At 38.5% G+C, this 26,788-nt stretch overlaps 1 protein-coding gene and 1 pseudogene across 1 annotated transcript; one reads left to right on the top strand and one right to left on the bottom strand.

Moving 5' to 3' along the window:
* Window positions 1–229: 229 nt before the first annotated feature.
* Window positions 230–12,022, bottom strand: LOC134652820 (sodium channel protein Nach-like). Its single transcript, XM_063508000.1, has 9 exons — window positions 11,901–12,022; window positions 10,683–10,886; window positions 10,413–10,566; window positions 9,962–10,095; window positions 9,327–9,548; window positions 8,498–8,685; window positions 1,564–1,732; window positions 744–850; window positions 230–489 (listed from the first exon to the last, which is right to left on the bottom strand). Exons 1-9 carry the CDS (start codon window positions 11,996–11,998, stop codon window positions 230–232), a joined length of 1,536 nt encoding a protein of 511 aa, XP_063364070.1. The 5' UTR covers window positions 11,999–12,022.
* Window positions 12,023–19,961: 7,939 nt separating this feature from the next.
* Window positions 19,962–23,192, top strand: LOC134652868 (larval cuticle protein LCP-17-like; annotated as a pseudogene).
* Window positions 23,193–26,788: the final 3,596 nt, after the last annotated feature.

Here is a 26,788-nt window from a genome sequence, read left to right as displayed (position 1 = left end):
TAAGGCGTCCGACTCTTCGTTTTCTATGATCGGTGATGCTTTCTATAGAAAACTGAGGTCTCGGACGCCTTGGCTCAGACCTGGACTGTTGCATGAGTCATTTTTTGAAGCGTTATATCTAAACTTAAATTTCGGTGTCGTGTTTCAGTGTGAGTATTAGTATGAGTAGGTGGGTATAGTTTATTTCATTTCATATTAAATAAACTATATATTTTCAGGTATAAACATATCAGTTATAGAATTTTAACGGCTCCGGCAAATCTTGCTGACGACTTTCCTCTACCGATATTTTGCTGTTTCGATAAGTTTTCTCCACCGATATTTTGCTTTTTTTATCAGTTTCCTCCGCCGATATTTTGCGGTGTTCAGAAGTATGGACACGGTTCTCGCACATTTTGCTGACGACGCAGGACCAGAGATAGAACACGAGTTCTACTAGAGTGAGCATGCTGCAGCCTAGGAAGAGACCGTAAACTCCGCCTAGGTTACCTGCAGAGCATAGATATTAAGGTAAATGTGGAGAAGATCGTCTATAGGGGAATCCGGTCTACAAGCTCTTTTATCGCTTTTAACTCTTGCGTTTGTATGTACAGTCACGCTCCGCTATTTAGGTTTCTAACTAAATTGGACATTCCATAGCGTAAGTATGGAACAACCAATTTAGCTAGGACCCTAAATGGCGTGGCGTAACAATCCCGTATGGTGGCTGTACCTAGTATTGGTACTGATACTCTGATACTAACTTAGTAATGTAATCCAATCGGTGATCAGGACGAATTCTTGTATTTTATAGAACTGTCGTTCGTAAGTGAAATGCACGACGTACGCGTTCTTAGGATCCACGCCACTTCTGCAATTGCAAATAAGTTTTTGAAAAAAAAATCATTTTTGGTACAAGCTTTTATCGCTAACTGTACTTTTTTCCCATAGGCAACTAATACTCATCAAGAAAATTTTAAAAATTCCAAACACAATTAGGTTTTGTTGTTTTATCGCAGTGTTCCTATGGCCACCCCGTGTCTCCATCATCAGATCAGCTCGATGGTACCATAATATTGCATTGTCACCCAACTTACATATGTATGCTTCATTAGAAGTCGGGAAGTCGAGAAGCACCAAGAACTGGCCTGGCCACGACATTGCGCGACTGTGGTATTGGCTAAGGCGACAACCATAGGTTGGAGCGAGACATAGCGATCGGTCATTTCGTTCTCACCTATGGTTATCGCCTTAGCCTAAGCCAGTCGCGCAATGTCGTGGCCAGGCCGTTAGTGTGGGGTTTCTCTTCTCTAACTTTGGAAGGCAGGAAAAATGGAACAAAATCGTAACGCATTGGTATTCAATAGGTTATACACGGGGCCAGAGGAAACCTCGAACAAGATGGGATGATGAACTCAAACTCACAGCGGGCCCGAACTGGACAAGAGTGGCCCACGACAGACCCCAATGGAAAGAGCTGGAAGAGGCCTTTGCCAAGCGGCACACTGAGTTAAGAGACATACTCTAACTCAGAATAAAAGGGCTTAATAGATAGATAGATAGATAGAACTATGGAAGACTTACAAAAACCCCGTACAGTCATATTCCGGCACCAGTGTCCTGGGCTTGAAATTCCTCGTGTAAATCGTATACGTACACACTTCTGGACAGGTTTGCATCTCTATACCTTTCGCCGCCGCCAGGTCTGATAAATGTTCGTGTATTGGGAGGCCGTAGGTCATCCTGTTTAGAGCTGAAAGTTATTGAACTAGTACTTAATGTCAACTAAACTGTATATCGAGCGAAAGTTGTTTAAGTACTAGAGAAAAGCCCTCAAAATTGGGAGTATTACTGCAATGTTTTGCCGCCAGAGTGCAGCATCACTCGCGCCTTTCGTAAACCATAGAGGAACATATACTGTGCTAAAACTGTTTTTTGACAAGATTTCACAGACAAGAAAATATGACAATGGTACATCAAGGCGGTTTGTTGACAAAGGGCCTACCGGGAAACGCGAAATCGGAACTGAGCTATCTGCCTCTTTATCGCTCGAATATGCAAGAGTAATAGAGAGGTTAGATAACAAAATTTTGACTCTCGTTTGCGGTAGACCCTTAGAATGTGACTGATTGTGGAAGCATTGCCCCCTACGCAGAATTTCGCGTAGTATTCCCTATTACTATTCATATTTTTGGCAACCGTATTAAAATTGTGCAGCCTGAAATTACTGTAAGTACTGTAAGGGTAAAAACACCAGAGCACCATTTATAACAATATTTATTAGAGAATCACAATACATGAGAGTTAGGGACTTAGGTAATACGCGACGCTGATCACGCGCAAAAACCGATCTCTAGATGACAGACGTCATCATGCTGCTCCCAGTGTTGCCGGTTCTCGTAGTGATGTCAAGACCGCTGTTTGACGATGCCGCCTTTTAGCTCGGCCATCGCCTGACCCGACCAGCGCCCCGCAGGTCACTGTCATCAGTGCAGCCACTGAAGTCTGCCACAGCCAACGCAGTCGCAGCAAGCTGGGTCTTCACCAGGTGGATGTAGCCTCCACCAGTTCAATATTCTGCGAATTGAACAAGCACCTTTTACGCTCAGCCGATATACAAGCCTTGGTCCTTTTGAATAATTCGACTCGAGTTCCGTTGAAACGGTCTATTTCGTTATTGTCAACTTACACCAAGATATTTAGTTCTATTTCAGTCGAATTGGAGTAAGGGCTTAAGCCGACTGAACCAAATGTAAGAAAGCATGACCAGGCTAGGTACCAAATAATCCGTGGTATGAGAGGTGTTAGGATATGCAAGTCTGCTCAGCACTTGCTTGAAATACACAAAAGGCTTAATTCACGTGCATATGACACCAAGAGGATATAAATACCAATTAATTAATTATGCAAAATAATAAAATATTGCGATGAGCGTGACATCTAGCGGCAGGTAGATAAACCACCCCCTTTTTTTGTAACACCATCTAACATTAATTATTTTCTTGTGAATAACGTCATATAACTTTGAAGGATTTATTAGATTTTGATAAATTTCTAGCATGTATACCCATGCAGCTAACCCAAACCTTCCATTGAGCGGTGCGTTCATACTGACCGCTTAACGTAACAATGACTATTTGTGTCGTTTTAAAAGCAAAGACTTGGAACAAACTCACAATTGGCTTCTCCGTTGTAGGATGTAAGACTCCCTCGCATGCACGCACAAAAATGCGTACAACTCGTGAGAGGCTAACATGGGACACGTCTCATGCATGTGCGGAGCTGCCTAGGCTAGGACACCACTGCCCTTGTAGGCGCAACGACCGTAGAAGTCGGCCCTTCACGATAAGGTTGTCACGGAGCCCGGTGCACGCACTCGCTCCAACTGGGTATTTCGAACAGGCACTCCCTCCAACTCTACTGGATCCGGTACTTCGCCAGCGATCCCTAGAAGGTATAAGTGCAAGCAACCCTTTCAAGGTAACCTTGAGATCATCAGTCTTAAGGTCATTAAAATATCCTTTTGTAAACAAGGTCTCAAGCCAACCTCTCAAGGTCAACAACAAATAGTACGATACGATATAGATAAAACATTCATCGGTAGTAGAAATAATGGTCCTCTTAAGGATAATATCATATCACATGCAATGGTCCGCCTCTTAAGGCCTACACTGCAAACACCAGTAACAACCATCCTCTTAAAGATAGTCTTATATGACATGCAATGGTCCGCCTCTTAAAGCCTACACTGCAAATACCAGTAAACAACCATCCTCTTAAGGAATGCAATGGTCCGCCTCTTAAAGCCTACACTGCAAATACCAGTAAACAACCATCCTCTTAAGGATAGTCTTATATCACATGCAATGGTCCGCCTCTTAAAGCCTACACTGCAAATACCAGTAACAACCATCCTCCCAAGGATAGTCTATATCACATGCAATGGTCCGCCTCTTAAAGCCTACACTGCAAATACCAGTAACAACCATCCTCTTAAGGAAAGTCTTATATCACATGCAATGGTCCGCCTCTTAAGGCCTACACTGCAAATACCTGTAACAACCATCCTCTGAAGGATAGTCTTATATCACATGCAATGGTCCGCTTCTTAAAGCCTACACTGCAAATACCAGTAACAACCATCCTCCCAAGGATAGTCTATATCACATGCAATGGTCCGCCTCTTAAGGCCTACACCGCAAATACCAGTAACAACCATCCCCTGAAGGATAGTCTTATATCACATGCAATGGTCCACCTCTTAAGGCCTACACTGCAAATACCAGTAACAACCATCCTCTTAAGGATGTCTTATATCACATGCAATGGTCCGCCTCTTAAGGCCTACACCGCAAATACCAGTAACAACCATCCCCTGAAGGATAGTCTTATATCACATGCAATGGTCCACCTCTTAAGGCCTACACTGCAAATATCAGCAACAACCACCCTCTCAAGGATAGTGACAAGCAACAGGCCGCTCCTTAAAGCCTCTGTTGCGATTACCGGCGCCAGGAAGTAGCCTATTAAGGATAGCATCCCTTGCCAAGACTAAAGTAACAGCCCTTCTTAAAGGGCACATAATAATTAAAGCTCTATAGCAGACATTGAAGAGAGTAAGTAATATAAATAAAATAATCACTCAGTTCTCAATCCGAGTGTCTAATAAAATTAATCAAGCACAATGTGTTTATTTTAGTCGGCAAACCCGTTAACAAAACACATAAGTATGACAACAGTAACCCAGTTCTAAATCTGGGATAAAACAAAATCACAACTCGATTCCAAACTCGAGAGTAAGTAATATAAATAAAATAATCACTCAGTTCTCAATCCGAGTGTCTAATAAAATTAATCAAGCACAATGTGTTTATTTTAGTCGCCAAACCTGTTAACAAAACACATAAGTATGACAACAGTACCCCAGTTCTAAATCTGGGATAAAACAAAATCACAACTCGATTCCAAACTCGAGAGTAAGTAATATAAATAAAATAATCACTCAGTTCTCAATCAGAGTGTCTCATAAAATTATATCTCAGTTCCTAACCTGAGAATATACTCGTAGTCAGTTCTTAATCTGAAAACGGTACCTGAAATAACAGCATTTGCCCTTAACATGGGAAATATAAAATAATAAGCAGTTGCTACTATGCAACCAATTGTAAATGATCATGTGCAACTTGGCTTGCCTCTTCCGTGCCCCTAAATAAAGGCAACACTCTTACTATACCAACATTGAACTACAGTAGAGCCTGAACAGAAGTTCATGTTATCGAGGTTCCTCTCTTACCCAGGTTCGCCTTATCGAGGTTTCACAAATTGTATTTTTCAACCATCATGAAGTGTATATTGATAATGATCAATCAGTCAAATCATGGCACATATGCTTAAACCATAAAGCTTCCAATCCCAAGACACACATGGTTGATTTTCTCCAGCTGTGCATGTGCATTTTATGTGTAGATAACTCAACACATCATCATCCAGGTTAACTTATACCTGCACAAAACTAAATAATTTTGTTAAATGCCATGCAAGCACACATTGTAAGGTAAATGAGTTCATAACATAATAAACCACAATTTAAGCATTTTTCAAAACAATGAAATACATACTTAGTGAACCCACAAAATTTGTGGTTATTATTTATAACTTCTGATTTATGAAACCCAGAAGTAATAAAAGTGTACTGTTTTATAAGCAAACAGTACCATAACACACTACAAGTTCAGACGAAGACCGTCAATAACTTCAAACAGTAGCTCATGACATGATATTCTTCAGTCAATGTTCATTAGCAGTGAATGGGTTAAAATAGTTATTTGGAAAGCTTTAACCAAGCTATTTACCTTCGTTTAATATTCATCCATTTAACACTTAACTGACCGGTACGTTTAGAGTCCAGTAGCACTTGTATGTAAAGACATGTATATCATATAGACCGTCAATATTCATATTGACTCCTGAAAGTATTCACCTCGCTTACCATTAGCAACAACCTGCTTTACCAGTGTCATACTCAGCTTAATAAATATCTTGTTCAATATGTCCATCTCTTTGACAAGATTAAACCTTGGAAACACCTGTAATCATACTTCATCGGTGCAAGTATTATAAAATTATGGTCAAAACTTCACCAGCAATAAAGTTTTGTTATAAGGAAATGCATCTGAAACATACTGTTAGAACACAAATGATTATCATTGTCAATACCCCCATCACTTGACAATGTCATGCCAATAACTTTCATTAGTTTGGTAAGTCTGTTTAAATATATGTCTTTGGTTCATTTTATAACATGACATTTTGTGAAAAATATTTGCAATGCAAACTTAAACCAACATCCCAATGAACAAAACAACAACCACAACATACTATAAGCTGTATGCAATTAATTTGTATAAACATTCATAAGATTTTTCATACATAGAACCAATCAATAATATGTACAGACAGAAATTTTCTCAACATCTCACATGATTTACTGCCTTATTTATCTGTATGTCTGCAGCTTAATGTTAATTGCAAAGATGCAGGAGGTTATATGTTATATGAACTGTCTTTTAAAATATTCAGTCCGAGGAGGCTCCGGAAACATGGAGTGACTACATTTGTCGCAGACACTACTAACCAGCTTGAAATAAATGTCACCTTTCGCTTATTCACAAAGCGCATTTTACTAACCACACACAGTCAATGTAACACGTACTGACCGTTAGTATACATGTACAACATGAACAAACATTTTATTTCTAAATAAATACCTCATTTTCCATGACATCGGAGATTAGTCACTTATCAACATATTTTCTCCATATAATGAATTAGTTGAACACTAGGACATATTATACCTGGCATCCATAACCAACTAATTTTGAAATATTAGCCATGTCCATCCGGGTTCATTACAGAGGCCTGACCCGATAGCCACTCTAGTGTCTTCAATGACGGTATGGTCGTTCAATTCAAGAATCATTTCTGTCAAATATCTGGAAATTACACAAACCAAAAACATACCAACAAAGCATTATTTCAGTTGCAATAAGCATGTGTAATATCACACACACACACATGTGAAACAGCAAGTAATTTCTCCTTATCGTTGTTGTAACCAATATTCCAGTGTTTTTGAAAACTTGTAATCTATTTTAATTTGACTGAAAGGATAAAGTATTAAATAGCACTCATTGTTAATCATGAAAGCATAATACCAACATACATATAGTATCAATCAAGGCTAAGTTTACATTACCAAACTTGTTTTGTATGCTTTTTACTTGAATGTAAATTTCACCACGACACAAACTTTAGAAAATGATCATAGCATTTTGTTAATATGTCATGTAGACATACTTAATCACATTATGTTATGTATCTGAAAGCACATAGATTACAAAAATAACACAACATATAAGTGAGGCAGTGAATATTTACCACTATGGCCCCGGAGGGCCCGGAGCATTGTTAGGTGTTGGATCAACACAGACTTCTTACCTGAGTTAACTTTTACCTGAGTTACTCTGTAATCCCAAGGATTTATTTTATTCATACCAATATCAAAATTCAAGAGTACCTAATGGTATCTGTCAGCTTATATCTTGTGATCTTCTGCTGTGAATATTGTAATATACATACATGCCAGCAGCCTTATTACACTGTCAATATGTATTATTTTTGACAGTCATGATCATTGATGTACATAAACTGAAATAGGTATCTGAAATCAAACACAAAACACACAAAACACACGGCAAAGGTACGATACGCCAGCCAATAGCCGGCACAGGTTAGTTTTGTAGGCTATTCTTGTAGGTATGATTTTGACACCAATCTTGGACTTTGTATATTTAAGTCCCTAACTGATGAGTGGTGTTGGTGCATTTACTCATTACAATCAGATTAACGATCAGAACAATGAAACAAGGAAGGACTACGCGCGGTAAATTTCGTAATGTCAATTTCGACAAATTATATCGTAGTAGGCGGGAATCCACTATCGCACTTCTGAAGCTGTAAGGGTAAAAACACCAGAGCACCATTTATAACAATATTTATTAGAGAATCACAATACATGAGAGTTAGGGACTTAGGTAATACGCGACGCTGATCACGCGCAAAAACCGATCTCTAGATGACAGACGTCATCATGCTGCTCCCAGTGTTGCCGGTTCTCGTAGTGATGTCAAGACCGCTGTTTGACGATGCCGCCTTTTAGTACTTCAATGTGAATCATTAATGCGATTTACCATAGGTAAGTACATAATACTTATCTACTCATCTATCTTACTTAGGTAAGTAAGTATAAGTAGGTACTTATTGAACCATAATTTACTTTTCTGTACATAGTGTTCGTTTGTCTGTCATTTTTATTTGTCTACTTACTATCAATTGCTCAAATGTTGACTGGAAGAGATCCCTTATAGGGATAAGTTCGCCTTTGTACCTACATTGTATACTTAATTTTTAATTGTAACTCAAGCTGTCTTATGTACAATGAGTGTTTACATACACTTACTAGAATATTTCCTTAAACAATTCATCCCAGTAAAGTTGCAAGTGTACTGATCAGGCGCAGGTGTATAGGTGGCCGCGCAGCCGCACACAGCCATACTGGCGTTGATGATCCATTCCACTGCACAGTTGAAGTAGTCGTACGAGTCGAAGAAACGCAGCTCCTGCTCGTCGGGGTGGACGCATACTCCTCTGAAAACATGGTCAGCTACAAGATCAAGACCAGGAGGTGAGAGAGGAAAGATGTGATCAAGATCAAGATGTGGTGGTTACATCTGTAACTGTACCCTTTTCAAGCGAATAAATGATTTATGATTTATGAAACAAGAATGTGAAGGAACTAAGTATACACTACAGACAAAGAAAGAGAAATAGGTACCTAATTTGTTTTGTTTTCACAGTCTAAACAAGAAGACAATCATTGATAGAAAACGCGAATCCAAACTTAAATAATGTATGGAAATAATCACGTGACTTTTCTAAGCATCTTGCCTTCCCGAAACATTTTTTTCTTTGGCGTTCGTCGATGTACGATTGGCATCTTGACCAGCATCCAGATACTTCAATTATGAAGCGTTTACGAAAAGCGCCTTTGACCGTGAGTTGCCTTTTATTCTCCGTCTTGTTATTGATAGGAGACTTTACGCTGTGCTTTCTGAGCTATAACCGCGAAAATAGAAGTTCGCAAATTGCGGGCATTTTTCTCTATCACTCTAATTACGCCTTCATTGGAGTAAAAGAGAAAGATCCCCGCAATTTGTGAAATTCGGTTTTTGCGGTAGCCCCTCTGATCTGCTTCCTCTTTCATTAATCAAATGCAAAACAACACTCACGCTTCCTCCTCCATTTCATGAACTTCCTCCGACTTTTCAATCCTTACCGGATCTATATAGAACATGATATAGTATCCATTGGCCATCGAGAACGATGACTGGTCTATCAGCGGCTCTGACAGTGGTCTGTGGACCATGACGTAAGCGTCACCGTAGTCCATGGTGGTTACGACCTTGAGATTGTTGCTGAAGACGTTTCCTGATGATACGAACGTTTCTGGACTGGAATCAAGATGGTTGCGATACGAAAAATGAATACCAAATAATAATAGTAAAAACATAATTGAAGGAAAAATAGATGGAAAAAGAGGTAGAAGAAGACCCAGAATATCATGGTGCGATAACACGAGGCTTTGAACAGGTATTAGCTGAGGCTTTTGTCCACAGAAGTAACCTTTTTTATAAAATGTGTTTAACCCATATATAACAAAATAAGGGCAAGTTAACACATTCATTGCCACCCAGCCAAACAAGACATCCGCGCCAGGCCACAAAAAATTTCGTCATATTGTAGTATGTACAACGAGTCGGGAGACTATCGGGTCGTCCGGCCTGGGAACGAAATCATAAAATACCGATAGTCGGGTTTTCGGCACTGAATGTGTTAAAGTAGATAAATTTTAAATTGATCATACTCATCATAGAACCGGCAGCATTGTCCATTGACACGTTGGAAAAGATCCGCGCACGGCATTTTCATGCCTCTGAGTTCACAACGACTCAACAGCACGTCGCAGGGCACAGATACGCGCGAGACGAACTCGCGAGTCTACGGAATAAAATTTATTTAATGATGACCTAATGATTTCATGATGATTTGATGACTCCAAAGAAACTATTTAATTATTACTAACGTATTAGAACCGGTACAGAGAACCAGTATTTTGAGCAATGAGTTGTTGAAGACTGACAACAAATAGTAGGAAGCGGAGCATGAATCTCGCTACCTAAACGCGTAAGCGCCATGAATTTCACGCCGCTTACGACGTTTCGGTCGTACCTCCCCTCGCTTACAGGTTGCGATTGCGACAATTTCATTGTTTTGTATGGCTTCTCTATAGTAATAATGACTCAATGGTTCTATACCGTAATGTGATTATAATCCAGGACATGATCCAGCATGTTCATAAGCGTGACGTTCAGTGGTTGTTGATGCTGGATATACAGTGGAGTCAGATTACTGACGCCCAGACGCATGGCTTCCCATACTGTTTCTTTGGTGTACTCGGGAGGAATTTTCCTAGAAAGTATATATCTGTTTTAATTATACCTTTTAAATTGATCTTCATCCTGATGGGTATCTCTAGGAATCAGGCCGAAAGGAATATGTGAAGAAACGATAAATAAATTACTTACACTTCATCCAGGAACTTTTCATACCACTGATCAGGGGGTTTTTCAGAGCAAAAAGTGATTGAAGGCAACGGGAGCTTCTCTGTGAGGGCCTGGCCGTTCTTGATGGTCATCCTGATGGGTATCTCCAGGAAACGGGCCGAGAGCAGTATGGAGAACTGTCCGCAGCAGTACAGGGCGAAGATGAGCATCACACACCAGTAGCATCTGTGGGAAACGTAGTGGGCTCTTACTAAAAACGTTTAATACAGTAGAAGCACCTAAATAAAAAACCGGCCAAGTGCGAGTCGGATTCGCGTTCCAAGGGTTCCGTACATTACCCCATTTTTTTTATTGTATTTTTTTTGTGGGACGTGAATGAAATGTCATTAAAAACCCGTAGGTATCGGATCAAAAACTAAGTAGGTAATTAAGTCCGGCTCACGCTTGATTGCACATTTCTAACAGGTTGTCCTGTCATTTATAGCTAAAGAACTACTTTGTGTATTTTTTCAAAATTTTAGACCCACGGACCCAGTCGTTTCAGAGATAAAGGGGGGGGGGGGGGTCGGACAGACAGAGAGACGCCCGTGACGCCGTTTTTTTCCTTTTGAGGTACGGAACCCTAAAAATACAAAACTGAAGCGGGAGTTGGAAGGCCTCGGCGGACTTACTCTGATCAGATTTAGGTCCTGAAGAAAGGCCAGGTCAAGAGCACCCTAAACCGGCGAGCGTGTATGAGGAATGTTATGAAAGTGGAGGAAGCGAAAGAGGTACGAGTATGTCAGGATCGGCAGAAAGTCGCCAGTCTGTGTTCGTACAGGTTGCACTTCGGGGAGTATGCTCAAGAGCTACACGAGCTTATTCCACCGTCCCCATTCTACCATCGGACTTTTAGACGCACGGACGGTTTCCATCCTTACTTGGTAGATATTCAACCAATTCGTACGAAGCGCTTTGCTTCTTCTTTTCTTATGCGCACTGCCAAGGAATGGAATTCCTTGCCGGCGTCAATATTTCCGAGCTCATGAATATAAGCCAGCAACCTTCAAATCAAGGGTGAACAGGCACCTTCTGGGCGAGCTCGCTCCATCGTAGGCCACTAAGTCTGTGGCCATGAGTAAGCCCATTTTATAATATTAACAAATGGAAATCCTTGGTCTCTGCTTACCCCTCCGGGAAATAGGCGTGATTATATGTGCGTATGTCTGTACAAAATAATAATTAACTTTTCCAACAAACCTCGAAAGAGTATTTTTATCCTTAATTAAATACTTGACGCCATGAACCGAACTTTCGGTACAAAACGAAGTGACAAAGTTTCTCAAACAGTTCCACATGACGCCTAGCCCGGGAAATGAATAAATTAGCGGCTACGGCGCTATAATATAAGTAATTAGTGTTATTACGTCAATTATATATAATTGAGTTAATAATTTAGTGCCTGGGTAAGTGCAAGTCAACAGCGAGTGTGGGGGTAAGGCTGTGGCCAATTTCAAAAATAAATAAAATTTATGCGTCACCACTGAGGTGTTTTCATTATGGATTTCCTTGGGTTCTTTAGGTTTTCAAGGACTCTGACTCTGGCTCTGGAGTCGCAAGTGTCCGTAGGCTACGGTAATCGCTTACCACGGAGTGGGAGTTTTTGTCTTTGCTACCAAGTCTATATAAAAAATAACAAGACTTTCTTCTCATTTCTAATTTCATTTCATTTCAAAATGTATCAATAAACGCTGCATACCGGCCACAGCCTATCCCCATATATCACGCGAACTCATTAATAAATGAACACGGCGCAACTGCCATGTGAAAGTGATTAGCGCCAGCTAATCACTTTCGTTTTACTTGATTACCAACTAATTGCAACAGCTCAAGTATCAGGGACATGTAAATCCAAAGTGTCACAAAAAAATCATTTTTGATACTGAACAAGTTTTCAACATTTAAAACTAATTTTCCGAAACACCTTGGTAAAAACCAGTTATAACTGGGATTTATTTTAGTCAAAACAAGTGATTTTTTTATGTCTTACCACTCTGAGGGGTGAATGTGTAGGTAGGTCATACTGAACAATATTTACTATGGGGCCAACCTCGAAATCATTTTCATAAAAAATATTGACATGTTTTTTTGCGTTTTCGGGGCTTCGGGGTACCTAGGTGCATGCTATAGTAAAGTGGTTCAGTATAACCTAGATAGTCACCCCTCAGAGTATGGTCAGACAACAAAGTCAACCTATATGAGTTTTGCTCAGCTGTATTTATAAATAAAGTCAACAGCATTATTTTTTTCATTTTATTCATTTTAACTCTGGATATTATACGTTTGCATTATCCCCCTAATGGTTTCAATAAAGGGGGATTAGCACGGGAAAAATGTCGTGGCATCGTGAAATATGTGTTTAATATTTCGCACACTTCATGAATTATTCTTATAACCTCTTTCTAACCGAGTGATCATAAATTGTCTACGCGAGCGGTTTTTTTACAAAAATATGGAAAAATTACGGGTTCTGTAAATAATGTTGGTAGCAGACACAATAACTCCTAAACATTTATTTAATTGTAAGCCATAGAAGTGTTTTAGGCTTACCTGTAACCAAATCGGATGAAGAAGGTTACTATTTAATGAGGATGTATTTCCTCACGAGTCACGACCTTTTAATAACATACAGGCTGATTCAAGCTAAGAAATCGTAATTTGTTCATTTCTTCGTAATCACTGCATCGATTGTTAATAGTTCTTTGTGTACTGGTTCTAAATACCCTAATGTATACGTACGTTTCGGTTTTGTCCAATGGATAAAGATACCCGGTATAAGTATAGCGGTATCACATCGTTTAAAACTGTTAACCTGTAATTGACATGGAGAGTTGTAGAACGGATACGTTCGCTATATTAGGGCCTACGTTCGACTTGTCGTAAACTAATATAAATCAATACTTTAACCGACTTCAAAAAAGGAGAAGGAATTAAGCTTGGCACTGACTTCAAACACATCAGGTCAGGGTGCCTAGCTAACGTTCTATACGGAGCGTAAACGATTGGCACGTTGTTGGTACGCGTTAGCTCGTATAAAAGGGATACCTAAATATTTTATATCCTTTTTGTCGTTTTTTCTTTTTTTTTAATAGTCACCAAAACTAAATAGGTATATCGCTTAGTGAAGACAATTGTATACAGTACCTAGTAAAAAAGTTACTAAACCTTTGTTATCTTCGAGAATTTAATTTATCTCTCAGATGTTTCTCCTCTCCCGTTTGCATCAATATAATTACCATTAAAAACCAATAATTAATGCTTTCATTTCAGAATTAAGTTCTTCACCACAGTGCTGCCCGCCACGTCAAAACAGTCGTAACGACCATTACAACATCAGTTTGAATTTGGAATTTATTACGTTCAAATATGGTTGATAATAATTGAATGAGTTTTAAAGTTACGACTGGTGTGTGTGTGTGTGTGTGGTAGCGCCGAGAGCTAATGTTAGCTCAAACCACTGAATACCTACGTTATCCGAATTTGGCGGGTAATCGAATTATTGCAAGGCATCCGAGTGTATTTGTGGAGTCAATTTAACGACCTAGGTACTAGCCTAGTCGCTAGTGATCCTGCCTACCAAGCACAAGGTCCCGGGTTCAAAATTCGAATACTTACTTCAAATCCTGGTATACTCTGTGCGAAAAGAGAAGAGTCGTGCAATGTATGGGGCCCAATACATTCCACGACTCTTCTCTTTCCGAACAGACTAAGGGCATTTCATTGTGTCTTTATCACAAATATTTGGTCCAATAAGTATTTATATATTATATTTCGTCGTCTAGTACCCACAACACAAGCATTTTAACCTCGTGCCGCCCAATGTAAGTACATTAGAATGTACACTCGATGGAATGTCAACCTTAATTAAAATCAAAGTAGGTAGAATTTCATTTGTCTCGTAAAATTTTCGAACAAATGAAATTCAACCGAATTGAAAATCCAACAAGATTCAAACTTCCTTGGCTATAATTTTATATGGTGAGCGGCACGAGGATAAGCCAGTCAAGTGTTCGGGGTCCTGGATGCCACACCGTGGTACCTATATCAAAGTGAAATAGTAATATTCATACGTCTGTAAGCCCGCGATACATTAAACTATATGTCAGATTTCTATGAAAATATAACGTTGATAATGACACTCCCTCACTTTGTTCTGTTCAAGTTGGTGAACTAACTGACTCTAAACAACAACTTTTCCACCTTGTAAATAAATAGGTACCTATTTACAAACCCCAGGTCATAGACTAGGAATTCTCAGGTTAAAACATAGTAGCTCGCCACTTCGGTTTCACTAACCACGTCAAAGACAGGAATTTGTAGTCATAGCGACGCTGAAATAAAATGTCGATAGCATAGATAAAAATATACTGTGCACAACTGGATAGTGCTTTTCAAAATTGCTTTATTATTAACAAAACTGATTTTCCCTAGCTAGAGGCAGAGAATATGTAACGCCTTATAAGCAAACACATTAGTAAACATATTAAGTATTAGCATTAGCATAGGTGCCTTGGTGCTCGTAGGAAAACTGAAGGCGTTTAAGGCGTTTTTGCTTTCGATTAGTATGAAAATGCCGACGAAAGTTCATACCTATTTTCTCCACATCGTGCGTTGGCATCGCTTATTTTTTCCACCAACTTTTCACATAGCCAATACTCGGCCGCTCGATCGCTCAACGGTCTAATCACAGCATGCGTTTGAAAAACCCCCGTACCTGCAATTATGTAACACAACGAAGGCCGCAAAAATATCTGACACGATCTTATTTGTCTCTACAAATAAGATCGTGTCAGATATTTTTGCGGCCTTCGAAGACTAACATATTATTGCAGGTGAATGTACACAGCGGGATCCTGATAAATCATGGAACAAAAGCCTATCGCCTACACACGGGCTTTGTTTAACGGAATTTGCAATCATTTTGGTAATGGCCATATTTTCCTTCCAACCACACAATTGTGAACCTTATTGTCGGCTCAACAAGGTTGATTTTAAAGTGTTAAGGTTAGAATTCTAAGAGTTTTTTAAGGTTAGAACCGATGATGTCTGTCATTATGTTGATTTTTGCAGCTTTTGTTATATAAAGCTCTGAAGATGGGGTTTCATTGTATTGTTGCTATTTAAAAAGCTCGATTTATTTTCTGGCTTGTTAGGACTTTCCTCTTAACCTATTAGCCACCCAGATGCCTAATAAAAGGTCTCCCAATCCAGTACTTTGAATCTTAATTTTGACAAGTCAAAATTGAATTTGCCTTGGCAAGTTTTAATATGTGGGGAGGCTGGAGGAAGAGGAATGTGTCTAAAATAGAAAGCTAAAAGTTAATATCCGGAGAGGAAAATAGGGACTACATTTGTATGGATAAGCGTTTTTGAGCGGTCGACAACTTTCGTCTTAATAATAAGATAATAAGAGTCTGTGCGGAAAGAGAAGAGTCGTGGAATGTATGGGGCCCAATACATTCCACGACTCTTCTCTTTCCGAACAGACTATGTACGAGTGACGTTCGATTGTCTGTCTCATCTTCAGGGCCTGCCTAGGCCCTAGCCTGTTTTAGGCCTAATAGGCTGCTAGGCTGTTTTAGGTAGGTTATGAATTTGACCTGGATATGTTGGATATGTTCTCAGTGTCAGGTCATTTCTCAAATCAGAATCGTTTCTTTTGCCTAAAGACAGATCATGTCCTAACAAATCAAGATCAATTTCATAACCTCAACAGTTTTGAATGATTCACGGTTAATTTGACAACTTTGTCACCCACCGCTATCTTCAGTTACCCGTGAACAAGATGCATGTAACTGCGTCGAAATATCGGAAGCTCGAAAACAATACAAAAGGTAATCACGGTTCATATCCCGGTCGATATAAGTCTAGTGAATCTCATAACCTGTTATTACAATCAGAAAACGCCTCGTCTATTTAGTCATGCAGGTTGCGAATGACCATCCCGAGTTCAAGGTCACGGATTATAATAAATATGCAAATAAAATTATCTCATTCGGTCTCACTATCTAAACTCGTTTGCATAATTTATGAGATGGGCATTTATTAGACGACTTTTATTGCGTAACGAACGTTTTACAGATACGGTCTTTTGGTTTTAGTATTTTTGCATATATTGCATTTAAAGATAATATCTAGGAATAGGTAACATTAATTGCCTAGGTAGTATAATTATATTTAGTTTGGATCTGAATGAATAGCGCCGCATTTTTGTCTATGAATCGTAAAATTCTAGTACATATAGTCGCATGTTTTAATTTATGACTCATTTTTGTACCTTATCACAGTGAAAGTCGAAGACCTCGTGCTATTGTCACTGTGACAAGGTACAAAAATGTGTCATAAATTAAAACATGCGACTGTACATAAGGATTACAAACAGCAACACTCCTAACTGTACAGTTAACAGTGTAAGCGATATTACCTACAAATATAGTCCAGGGGCCCGTTTCTCAAAAGCTTGTAACTTGTAATACAAGTGGAAGTCCCTTTCTAACAAAAGCTGTCAAAAAGTGACATCCGCTTGTATTACAAGTTACAAGCTTTTGAGAAACGGGCCCAGGGCTGCAACTATAGGTAAAACCATCAAACTAATAATCCTCTATGATCCACAAGTTAAACACACCTAATTATACCTTTAATAGAGTCTTTGCGGAAAGAGAAGAGTCGTGGAATGTATTGAACTTTTCTCTTTCCGCACACTCAGACTCAGACACACAGACTCTACCAATATTTTTTTTCATGTTGCATGATAGTTTTTCTCTACATGTTATAAAGGTACTAGCTTTTGCCCGCGCCTTCGTCTGCCTGGAATGAGTAACATCAGCTTGAGTAAGAATAGCGCCTGGATAAAATGTATCAATATGCAATATAGCAATCCTTCAATTTGAGCATTGCTTACACCAATTAACAGGCAATTCATTAATTCTCTCATTTCCATCTCCCTTTCATCCGCTTTAGGGATGACTTCCGACAAAATGTCCTTCCCCGGAACTCAAACTATCTCTATGCCAAATTTAAACTCAATCCGTTCAGCCAGGTCGTGAAGAGGTAACAGACAGTCAGACAAATAGACAGACACACTTTCGCATTTATAATTCTAGCTTTTGCCCGCGACTTCGTCTGCGTGGAATTAGTGACAGCAGCTAAAGTAAGTATAGCGCCTGGATAATGCTAATATAGTGTGTCAAAGGTCTGTTTGATTTCAAACATAGACAGAGAGAATCATACTATCTTTGTCTTACACTAGTAGTAGCACCCAAAAGAAAAGGATGAGTATAGTTTTTTTTGTTCCCTTATAGGGAACAAAAAAAGAGATCCCTTATAGGGATAAGTTCGCCTTTGTACATTGTATACTTTGTTTTAATTGTATCTTAACCTGTCTTATGTACAATATAGTGTTTACATACATACATACATACAACCTTAGTTTATTTTATCCTGTTCTAGATGTCACTTTAGGTAGACATTTATATCAATGAAGGAACACAATACCAAACAATACCTAGTAACTTTAAATGCCAGTATATATTAAAGTCTGATTTGAATACAAATTATATAAAAAAAAAGAGTGGCTAAAATTACGACTTCAATAAATAAAATCGTCAAATGTCGACGGCTGTGATTAAAACTTCGGGTTCCGTAGATGAAAGTTATTTATTCTCATGAAGATTCAAAGCATTAAAAAAGCAAGGGGTTGGTTGTAGCACTTTAGTAGCGTAGAGTGACAGAGCATAAAGAAAGACAATAACTATTCAATGGAGAATAGTTATTTGTTTAACAAGGGGGCAAAATTGTTGTTTAGCCGCTCGTGCTAATATTGATAGGCTCGAGCAAGCGAAAGACCCCAAAATTGAACCACGAGCGTAGCGAGTGGTTCGAATACTGGAATCTTGAGCGTTGCGAGGGTTTTAAAGCACGAAGGTTAAACAACAATTTGCCCCCGAGTGAAACATAACATTTTCCACCACACCAACCCGTAGAAAATATTAACTGTAAGATATCTAACAAAATCAAACCAAATTAATTGTTATTAAATATTTATCATTCAAAATCATCATTTAAAAGTCGATTCTACCAGCAAACATAAGAAAACAACTCAAAATTAGCATTTGATTACTTTGCCTCACGTGTGAATAAAATACAACTTTGCTACCAGTTTTTGAACAATCAAGAGAGCCTTTACCAGTTGGTGTGGTGAATAAGTTTTATTTGCACTTTGTTCAAGCAAGAAAAGTGGGCGTTGCTATTTTTTGCAGAGAACACCGTCATAAGGCAAGAATAAGAACCCTCGTATCATATTTGTATACGTATACGTCACTGGTAGTGATATCAGGACTTTTATTTATTTTTATTTTACAAATATTCCAATCAAAGAAAGCAAATGTACTAATACAATTACACAACTGCGAGTTTAACCCAGTTCGCTAAAACGGCCTAGTTACTATTTTTGATTTTTATAATTTTATAACGTGCCGTATATTATTATTTCTAAAAAAAATATCTGGCTTCTGACTCAAGGAACTCCATTAGAATACTGATACTTATTTAAAAATAAAAAAAAGTTGACGGCTTCGCATAATTTATTGCTGTTGGTTAGGTACAAACTTGGTACAAACTGAATAGACCAAAGATTATGAATTCAACCAAGATTAGTTGGTGATTAGATATTTTGCAAATGTTTATTAGAACCGTACTTGCTTAACAAGCTTAACGAAAAGCAGTTCCACTTCACCAAATGCCACAAATTATTGTTTGTTGATGAAAATACAACAATCGCTATATAGATAATACGATAGTGTGTATGCCTAGAAGATTTAAGGAGTTTCCTCTATTCCTCGTAGCTTCTATCATCAGAAAAGGATGTAAAAAATTGGATCAAATTCTAAATACTTTTGAACAAGAAATAATTTTCCAATCCATTCACACATGACGGAGTTCTGAGGTAACAAACATAATAAAAAAAATCCAGCTGAATTGATAACCATCTTTTTAGAAGTCGGTTAAAAATAATCCTACTTAAGAAACTGCTCATCAAGTGTAAAGCTAGCTAAATAGTATATCGTCACCATCATCATATCAGCCTTTTATCGCCCACTGCTGAGCATAGGCCTCCTGCGAGTACGCCACTTATCCGAATAAACAACAGAAAAGTGTCCAGTCTGTGCTAATAAAATCTATTTCGGCCTAGCAATAAGAAACCAGATTTTTAATATAATCTAGTAAAGAAGGCACTTTTAGTATAAAAGGAGAAGGCCAATTTTTGAGGGTCAGACTGTGTTCGGACGACCTACCTAGCAAAATGGTGAGTATACAATATTTATTATATTCCGAGTGATTTCTTCTAAACAATCTAAACTATTTAGAAATTTGTTCTAAAATCATATTTTGAAATGGTCTAAAATTCTTCTACTTCATTAAGTATTGTAATAATGTTAGGCATTTACAAAATTTGGCAATGAAATTTAAATAAAGTTGAATTTTTAATTTAATATAAAATTAGTGTAAAATTGCAAAAATTAAAAAAAAAATCATATATTTCACGAATAATCAAAAAACTAACTTATCCAGGATACATGAAGTATAAGGACGATAGGTATATAGTAATTGAGGTTTCTTGAGTTTTACTGGATCTAAAAACAACTACAATAGTTTTAAAGCAGATTTGTAAATTTAATTTAACACATAACACGATTCTCACCTCTATCCTTGAGTCCTTTAGCATAGTAGTTCAAACTGAACTTTCCCTTTATTAAGGCTCAAGATGGTTTCATTAAATTATCTTAGATATCGAAACTTGGAAACGATCTCACCATGTAACTTCTCGTCTCCTGATTGCCTTTATTCATTGTGAGTAATTGTGACTGAAATCAGGGATGTTGCGAACATCCGCATCCGCATCCGCAACCGCGCAACTTCCGCATTATTTTCAACATCCGCATCAACATAAAATCGATGCGGAGCTTATATGCGGATGCGGATGTCGAACAAGTCGGTAGAGGAACGTCTTAGCGGCGGCGTAAGTGCTAGGTAATTTCGTGATTACCTATAACGAAATCGTCTAGATCCAGAAAAGTCGGCCAAGTTACTGTTTATTAAATATAACGTACCTATATTCTTGCTCAAATACTAAACGTTTCGTTTTTTTAAATAAAAAAATACTAAAAATTTAATATTTGACGTTTTCTAAGTAGCTAATCTTGACATCCGCATCCGCATCTGCATCCGCGAATGTGAGTCTTTAAATATCCGTATCCGCATCCGCATCCGCGGATGTCAAAAAATGTGCATTCGCAACATCCCTGGTATATATGCAGATAATTGCAATCGCAATCCAGCGCGGGAACGCTGCCTGCGTATTGGGCACCCTCCCGAGGGCACCAAATTTTGATAGGTATTTTAAATTTATAGTTTTAGTTATTTTAATTGTAGTTAGTTTTAGTTTTATATTCCTGTCTATGTCTTTTAGTAATTTATATTAAATATCTGGGTGACCGAGCTTCGCTCGGAAAACATATAAAAACTCGAAAATGCGCATTTTCCCAGAGATAAGACCTAGCTAGATCGATTTCTCGCCCCCGAAAACCCCCATATAGTAAATTTCATCGAAATCGTTAGAGCCGTTTCCGAGATCCCCGAAATATATATATATATAAATAAATAAATATATAAATAAACAAGAATTGCTCGTTTAAAGGTATTAGATAAATCATTTCGTCCCTTAGTATATACTGTGTTATAAAAAACAGGAATAACCAAGTAAAAACCAATATAAAAATAAATTTATCGATACATGTGACGTCGCACACCAGAGGCGTCGTTTCAACTGTTTTATTTTAATGTGACCATCTTTTCCAGAAATTCCTAGTTGCTTTCGCCTTGGCCGTGGCCTGCGTCCACGCTGACGTGTCCCAAGTGGTCCGCTCCGGCGACCAGGCCGCCGAGGTCATCAGCTCCGTGTCTGACGTCCGTCCCGACGGTTTCAACTACGCCTACCAGACCAACAACGGCATCCAGGCTCAGGCTGAGGGTGTTGTACAGGATGTGAACTCGGTGAGTTGTTCTGCGCTGACGTGTCCCACGTGGTCCGCTCAGGCGACCAGGCCGAGGTCATCAGCTCCGTGTCTGACGTCCGTCCCGACGGTTTCAACTACGCCTACCAGACCAACAACGGCATCCAGGCTCAGGCTGAGGGTGTTGTACAGGATGTGAACTCGGTGAGTTGTTCTGCGCTGACGTGTCCCACGTGGTCCGCTCAGGCGACCAGGCCGAGGTCATCAGCTCCGTGTCTGACGTCCGTCCCGACGGTTTCAACTACGCCTACCAGACCAACAACGGCATCCAGGTTCAGGCTGAGGGTGTTGTACAGGATGTGAACTCGGTGAGTTGTTCTGCGCTGACGTGTCCCACGTGGTCCGCTCAGGCGACCAGGTCGAGGTCATCAGCTCTGTGTCTGACGTCCGTCCCGACGGTTTCAACTACGCCTACGAGACCAAAAGTGGTTCTCCTCTTCTAGTGGTTAGTTTTGGTTTTAAAAAACCCTGAGATTCACAAGTCATCGCGCAACCCTTACAAAAGAAGAAAAATCCCGATATGTCACAGAAAATCCTGACGTATGGCAAATGACTGAAAACTTAATTAACTGTAACTTTTTTCCAGGAATACCCTAAACAAGTTGTCCGAGGATCCTACAGCTACCAAGGAGATGATGGCCAGACCTACCAGATCAACTACGTCGCTGACGAAAACGGCTTCCAACCCGAGGTAAGGCATTCAAAGAATCGAAAGAAGAAGAAAGATAAAGAACGTATTTTGAACCGCTCTGTGGTGGTTGACATTATTTAGGTAAAAGTTGCCCATAATAATGAATACAGTCGCGTAACCTATAGTATCACCTAATAAATTGCACCCCGTATAATAAAGTAGGTACAATAACAAGATGACAATATTCAATTTACTATCTGATCTGATGGAACCAGAAGATAGATTAGTACGAGTAGACCCCTCGAATCGAATCGAATCATAGTCTCATATGAATCGATTTGACGAGTTCTATTTTTTGGGGGACACAAGTACTAATAAGTCTAAACTGAAATATATTTAGGTAATACGAAAGAAAAAGTAACCATGGTCTCTAGTGCCAGCGTTTTCTACATGAGTGGCAAGCGCCATAACCAAGAGGCCCAGGTAACCTAGGCACTGGATGCCGTGCTAACTTTTTCTCTCGTAGAAATTTGAGACATAAACTTATTTTATTTATAATTTTTTCAGGGCGCCCATATCCCAGTACCCCCAGCAATCCCTGAGGCCATCGCGCGCTCCATCGAATACATCCGCACCCACGCCAGCCAGGAGTCCGTCCGCTCCGCTGCCCCCGTCGGCTCTGCCCCCGTGACCGCTGCCCGCGCCGTAGTCACCCCTGCCCGCGTCGCTGCCACCGCAACCGCCAGCGCCTTCAGAAAAACCAACCAGTTCGGCCGCTTCTAAATAAACGATTGATTCAATTGACCACTGCCTATAGTTATTATTAATAAATGTAATTGATTGAAGTTTGATTTTAATTAACTCTGTTATCCATCGACATTACCTACGTTTGGCATTTCCTGCAGAAACGCAGGTGGCAGTAATGATGAATAGTGCAGCAAACTACATTCCTGTAGGAAACGTCAAAAAGTTATTATATTTTTACCTCATTTTATATTTGTAATATCTGGGAGACCGAGCTTTGCTCGGAAGACATATAAAAACTCGAAAATGCGCGTTTTCCCAGAGATAAAACCTAGCTAGATCGATTTTTCGCCCCCAAAAACCCCCATATAGCAAATTTCATCGAAATCGTTAGAGCCATTCCCGAGATCCCCGAAATATATATACATATAAATAAATACGAGTATATAAATAAATAAATATGCAAGAATTGGGTCAATTTCACCAAACGAGCATTTTTGTCTAATTCCCATGGAATTTTGAAATACCAACATTACACAAAAAAAATATGCTGATAATTTGATAAAAAATATAATAAACATTAATTTTCTTATGGGGTAAAAATATTCATAAAACTATAAAAGTTATTTCAATTTAAAATTTTGGTCAGGGCACGGGAATTAGTGTGTCCATGGGAATTAGATTTTACTAGCACGGAAATTAGAACATGGCACAGGAATTGTTTTCTTAGCTTATTTTGGTAGTTAAAACTATTATTTATGTATATTTTAATCTACAATAATATACTTCAACCATACTGAAGCGGCATCGAACATATTTATCTACTTTAATTTTAGTTTCGGACGACAAATCTACGAAAGTATGATACACTAAAAACTACGTATTTGACTAATAGTTTCCTTGATTTTAATGGCAACTAATCTCTCTTTCTTAGTAAAATATATATATTTCAAAACAATACTTTGAGTAGTTGCGTAAACATGTCCGCCTTACATACAAAACTATTCATTAAAAAGTGTCATTATGTATCTGCATGTAGATAGGTACAAGGTGTATGATCTGCTTTATGGCCGTATAGGAAATGATACTAAGAAATAAATAGCCACAGAGAGAAGAAGTTATTGTGTAAGTTAATCTGAAGAAATCGAATATGCTGCCTTCATAAATTCATAACACAAACAATTGTTTAACCACATATGAGGTAAGGTGGGGTAAGACTATCACCGGGGTAAGACTATCACAGACAGACAGACATGACGAATCCATAAGGGTTCCGTTTTTTGCCATTTGGCTACGGAACCCTAATAAGGTATCTAATAGTATTACGGTTTTAATACCCCCCTGGCATTGTCTAAAATAACCGACTTGGTTTCACATTACATCTCAAAACTTTTTTTGTAGTAGAAGAACTGCGTTGCGAGACTTGCATCTTTTTACATGTAATGTTTTTGATAGGATCCCATCTACTTTGTAGGCTGTCCTTCTTTTCAGGTAATCATACCCATACCATACTGATACTATATCATAACTATATACATCTTTATTCATACTCACATCGTACATCGTAGTGTACCTTTACTTTCCCTACTAATTGTAAGAACTACCAGGTAAATTTGTTATCGCATACATTTCTATAGGATTACAAACTTATTTATGCAGTTATTAGATCTTTAGAACGTGACTAATATTGCAGTATTATTAGATTTTTATTGGCTTAAAAAGCTTAAACCTAATTACGTTTCAAATTTGGAACTTGTGGGTATGCTAGAAGTACCTTAGAATAATGATGATCGTGAGTGATTGTGTCAGTGACAAAACTAAGGGATTTTAAAGTGCATTAATTCTTAGATTACATGTTCAAATTAAATGTTATTTTGACCGTGCCACTTTGTTTTGCTCGACTTGGCGGAGCAACTGCCGTGTCCCCAGATCCTTTGTCCTTCCCCGGGCCTCAAACTATCTCCATGCCAAATATCATCAACATGATATTGGTTCAGCGGTTTAAGCGTGACGAGATAACAGACAGACAGACAGAGATACTTTCGCATTTATAATATAGTAAGAATAGGATATATTTAATTTTTCTTGTATTAGAAAAGCTAATTTATAACAACTAATCTATTAAACGAGCAATTCTTGTATATATTTCGGGGATCTCGGAAACGGCTCTAACGATTTCGATGAAATTTTATCATATATGAGGGTTTTCTGGGATGAAAAATCTATCTAGGTAGGTGTTATCTCTGGAAAAACGCGCATTTTTGAGTTTTTAGGTAGGTAGGTACCTATATGTTTTCCAAGCAAAGCTCGGTCTCCCAGATATTTAAACTTTATACGGCATACGCTGTCAGCTGTCAAATTTACAAAAACAAAACATTGCAAATGTGATTCATTTTGTTTCATGTAACCTTAGGTACAGGTATTATAATATGTAATAATTCCAGAAATAGTTTTATGTTTATATAATATTTTAATGTTATAATATGATCAATGAATAAGGTAAGGTAGGGCAAGACTAACAGTACAAGGATTCCATACAAGTGATAGTCTTACCCCGGTGTCGTCTTACCCCACCTTACCTTACGTATTAAAATTGCCCGGGTTATTCGGGTCGATCCTGTATGTAAGTACTATAGTACTTATACTAAAAAACTATTCACAGATTTTTGTGCATTCTTTAAGATTTCCTTAAATGTAAAATAGAAAGTTATACGTCGTATTATTATTACATATAATATATATTCAATGCCAATATATATAAGTAATAATAATATGACGTAAACATTGCCAATTAACTTACAGTGCCCCCAATAAAAGATTTGTTGACAATATATGTAATACTTTCTAATTCCCGTGCCACTTAATCAGCTGTTTTAGGTAAATTTGTTATGGGAATTAGGGCACGGAAATTAGAATTCGTAATAAAAAAATTCGCCAAAAATTTAAATCGTGTTTGACCAAACTGTTATGTTATCGCTTACATAAAGATACATAAAGGGCTCCTAAATATGACAATTGCTATTGAAAAGCTATGTGGAAAATAAAATTTATAAGGGGCATCGAAATTAGAAAAAAATTGTCGCCCACCCGGATTCCGAAATACTTACGCGATTTGCTCGAACACGCCGCGGCTTGACTTACATCCGCTTGCTTTGAGAGACAGCCGAATACTGCCAGTACAGGTGAGGCGGGATACGAGGCGGTTCAAATACAAACGTCGGCTGTCAGAGCCCTTTGAGTTTTGCCGACGAAATTTTACTCGCGCGCTCGGACAAAATTTAAACATCGATCACGAGTTATTTACCACAATGAAGTTAATAGTATATGTGCTCAGTGATAGTAAATATCATCTAGTTTAAGTATTTGACACTAAATTAGTGATACTAATGTAGAATTTTTCGTAGGATTTTTCATTATGCTCAAAAGTAGATTCCGGACAGGGCACGGGAGTAGTAATTTGAGCCTTTAGGTATTTTTATATGTACTCTAAAAACCAACTAATCAGTGAATTCATATGGAACTCGGTGTGAAAGTGTGACTTCTTTATGTAAAAAAAAATTGGTAAGTATTGTCTGATGCTAACCCGCGATTTTCATCACGGACAGAAAAAAAATCGTGTTCAGAAATTGACCCAATTGCTC

This window comes from Cydia amplana, chromosome 12, assembly GCF_948474715.1.
Source record: "Cydia amplana chromosome 12, ilCydAmpl1.1, whole genome shotgun sequence".
NCBI lineage: Eukaryota > Metazoa > Arthropoda > Insecta > Lepidoptera > Tortricidae > Cydia > Cydia amplana.
Note: the sequence above shows the minus strand (reverse complement) of the source record. Positions and strands in the feature narration are given on the sequence as shown.

What these genes read in the sequence shown, in the direction of transcription:
- LOC134652820 (XM_063508000.1), bottom strand. Translation starts at nt 11,998, where the DNA reads ATGTGGAACTGTTTGAGAAACTTTGTCACTTCGTTTTGTACCGAAAGT. An exon ending in GAAAAGTTCCTGGATGAAGT is followed by an intron (nt 10,567 to 10,682) that starts GTAAGTAATTTA and finishes TATACTTTCTAG; the next exon opens with GAAAATTCCTCCCGAGTACA. An exon ending in CATGAAATGGAGGAGGAAGC is followed by an intron (nt 8,686 to 9,326) that starts GTGAGTGTTGTT and finishes CCATGTTTTCAG; the next exon opens with AGGAGTATGCGTCCACCCCG.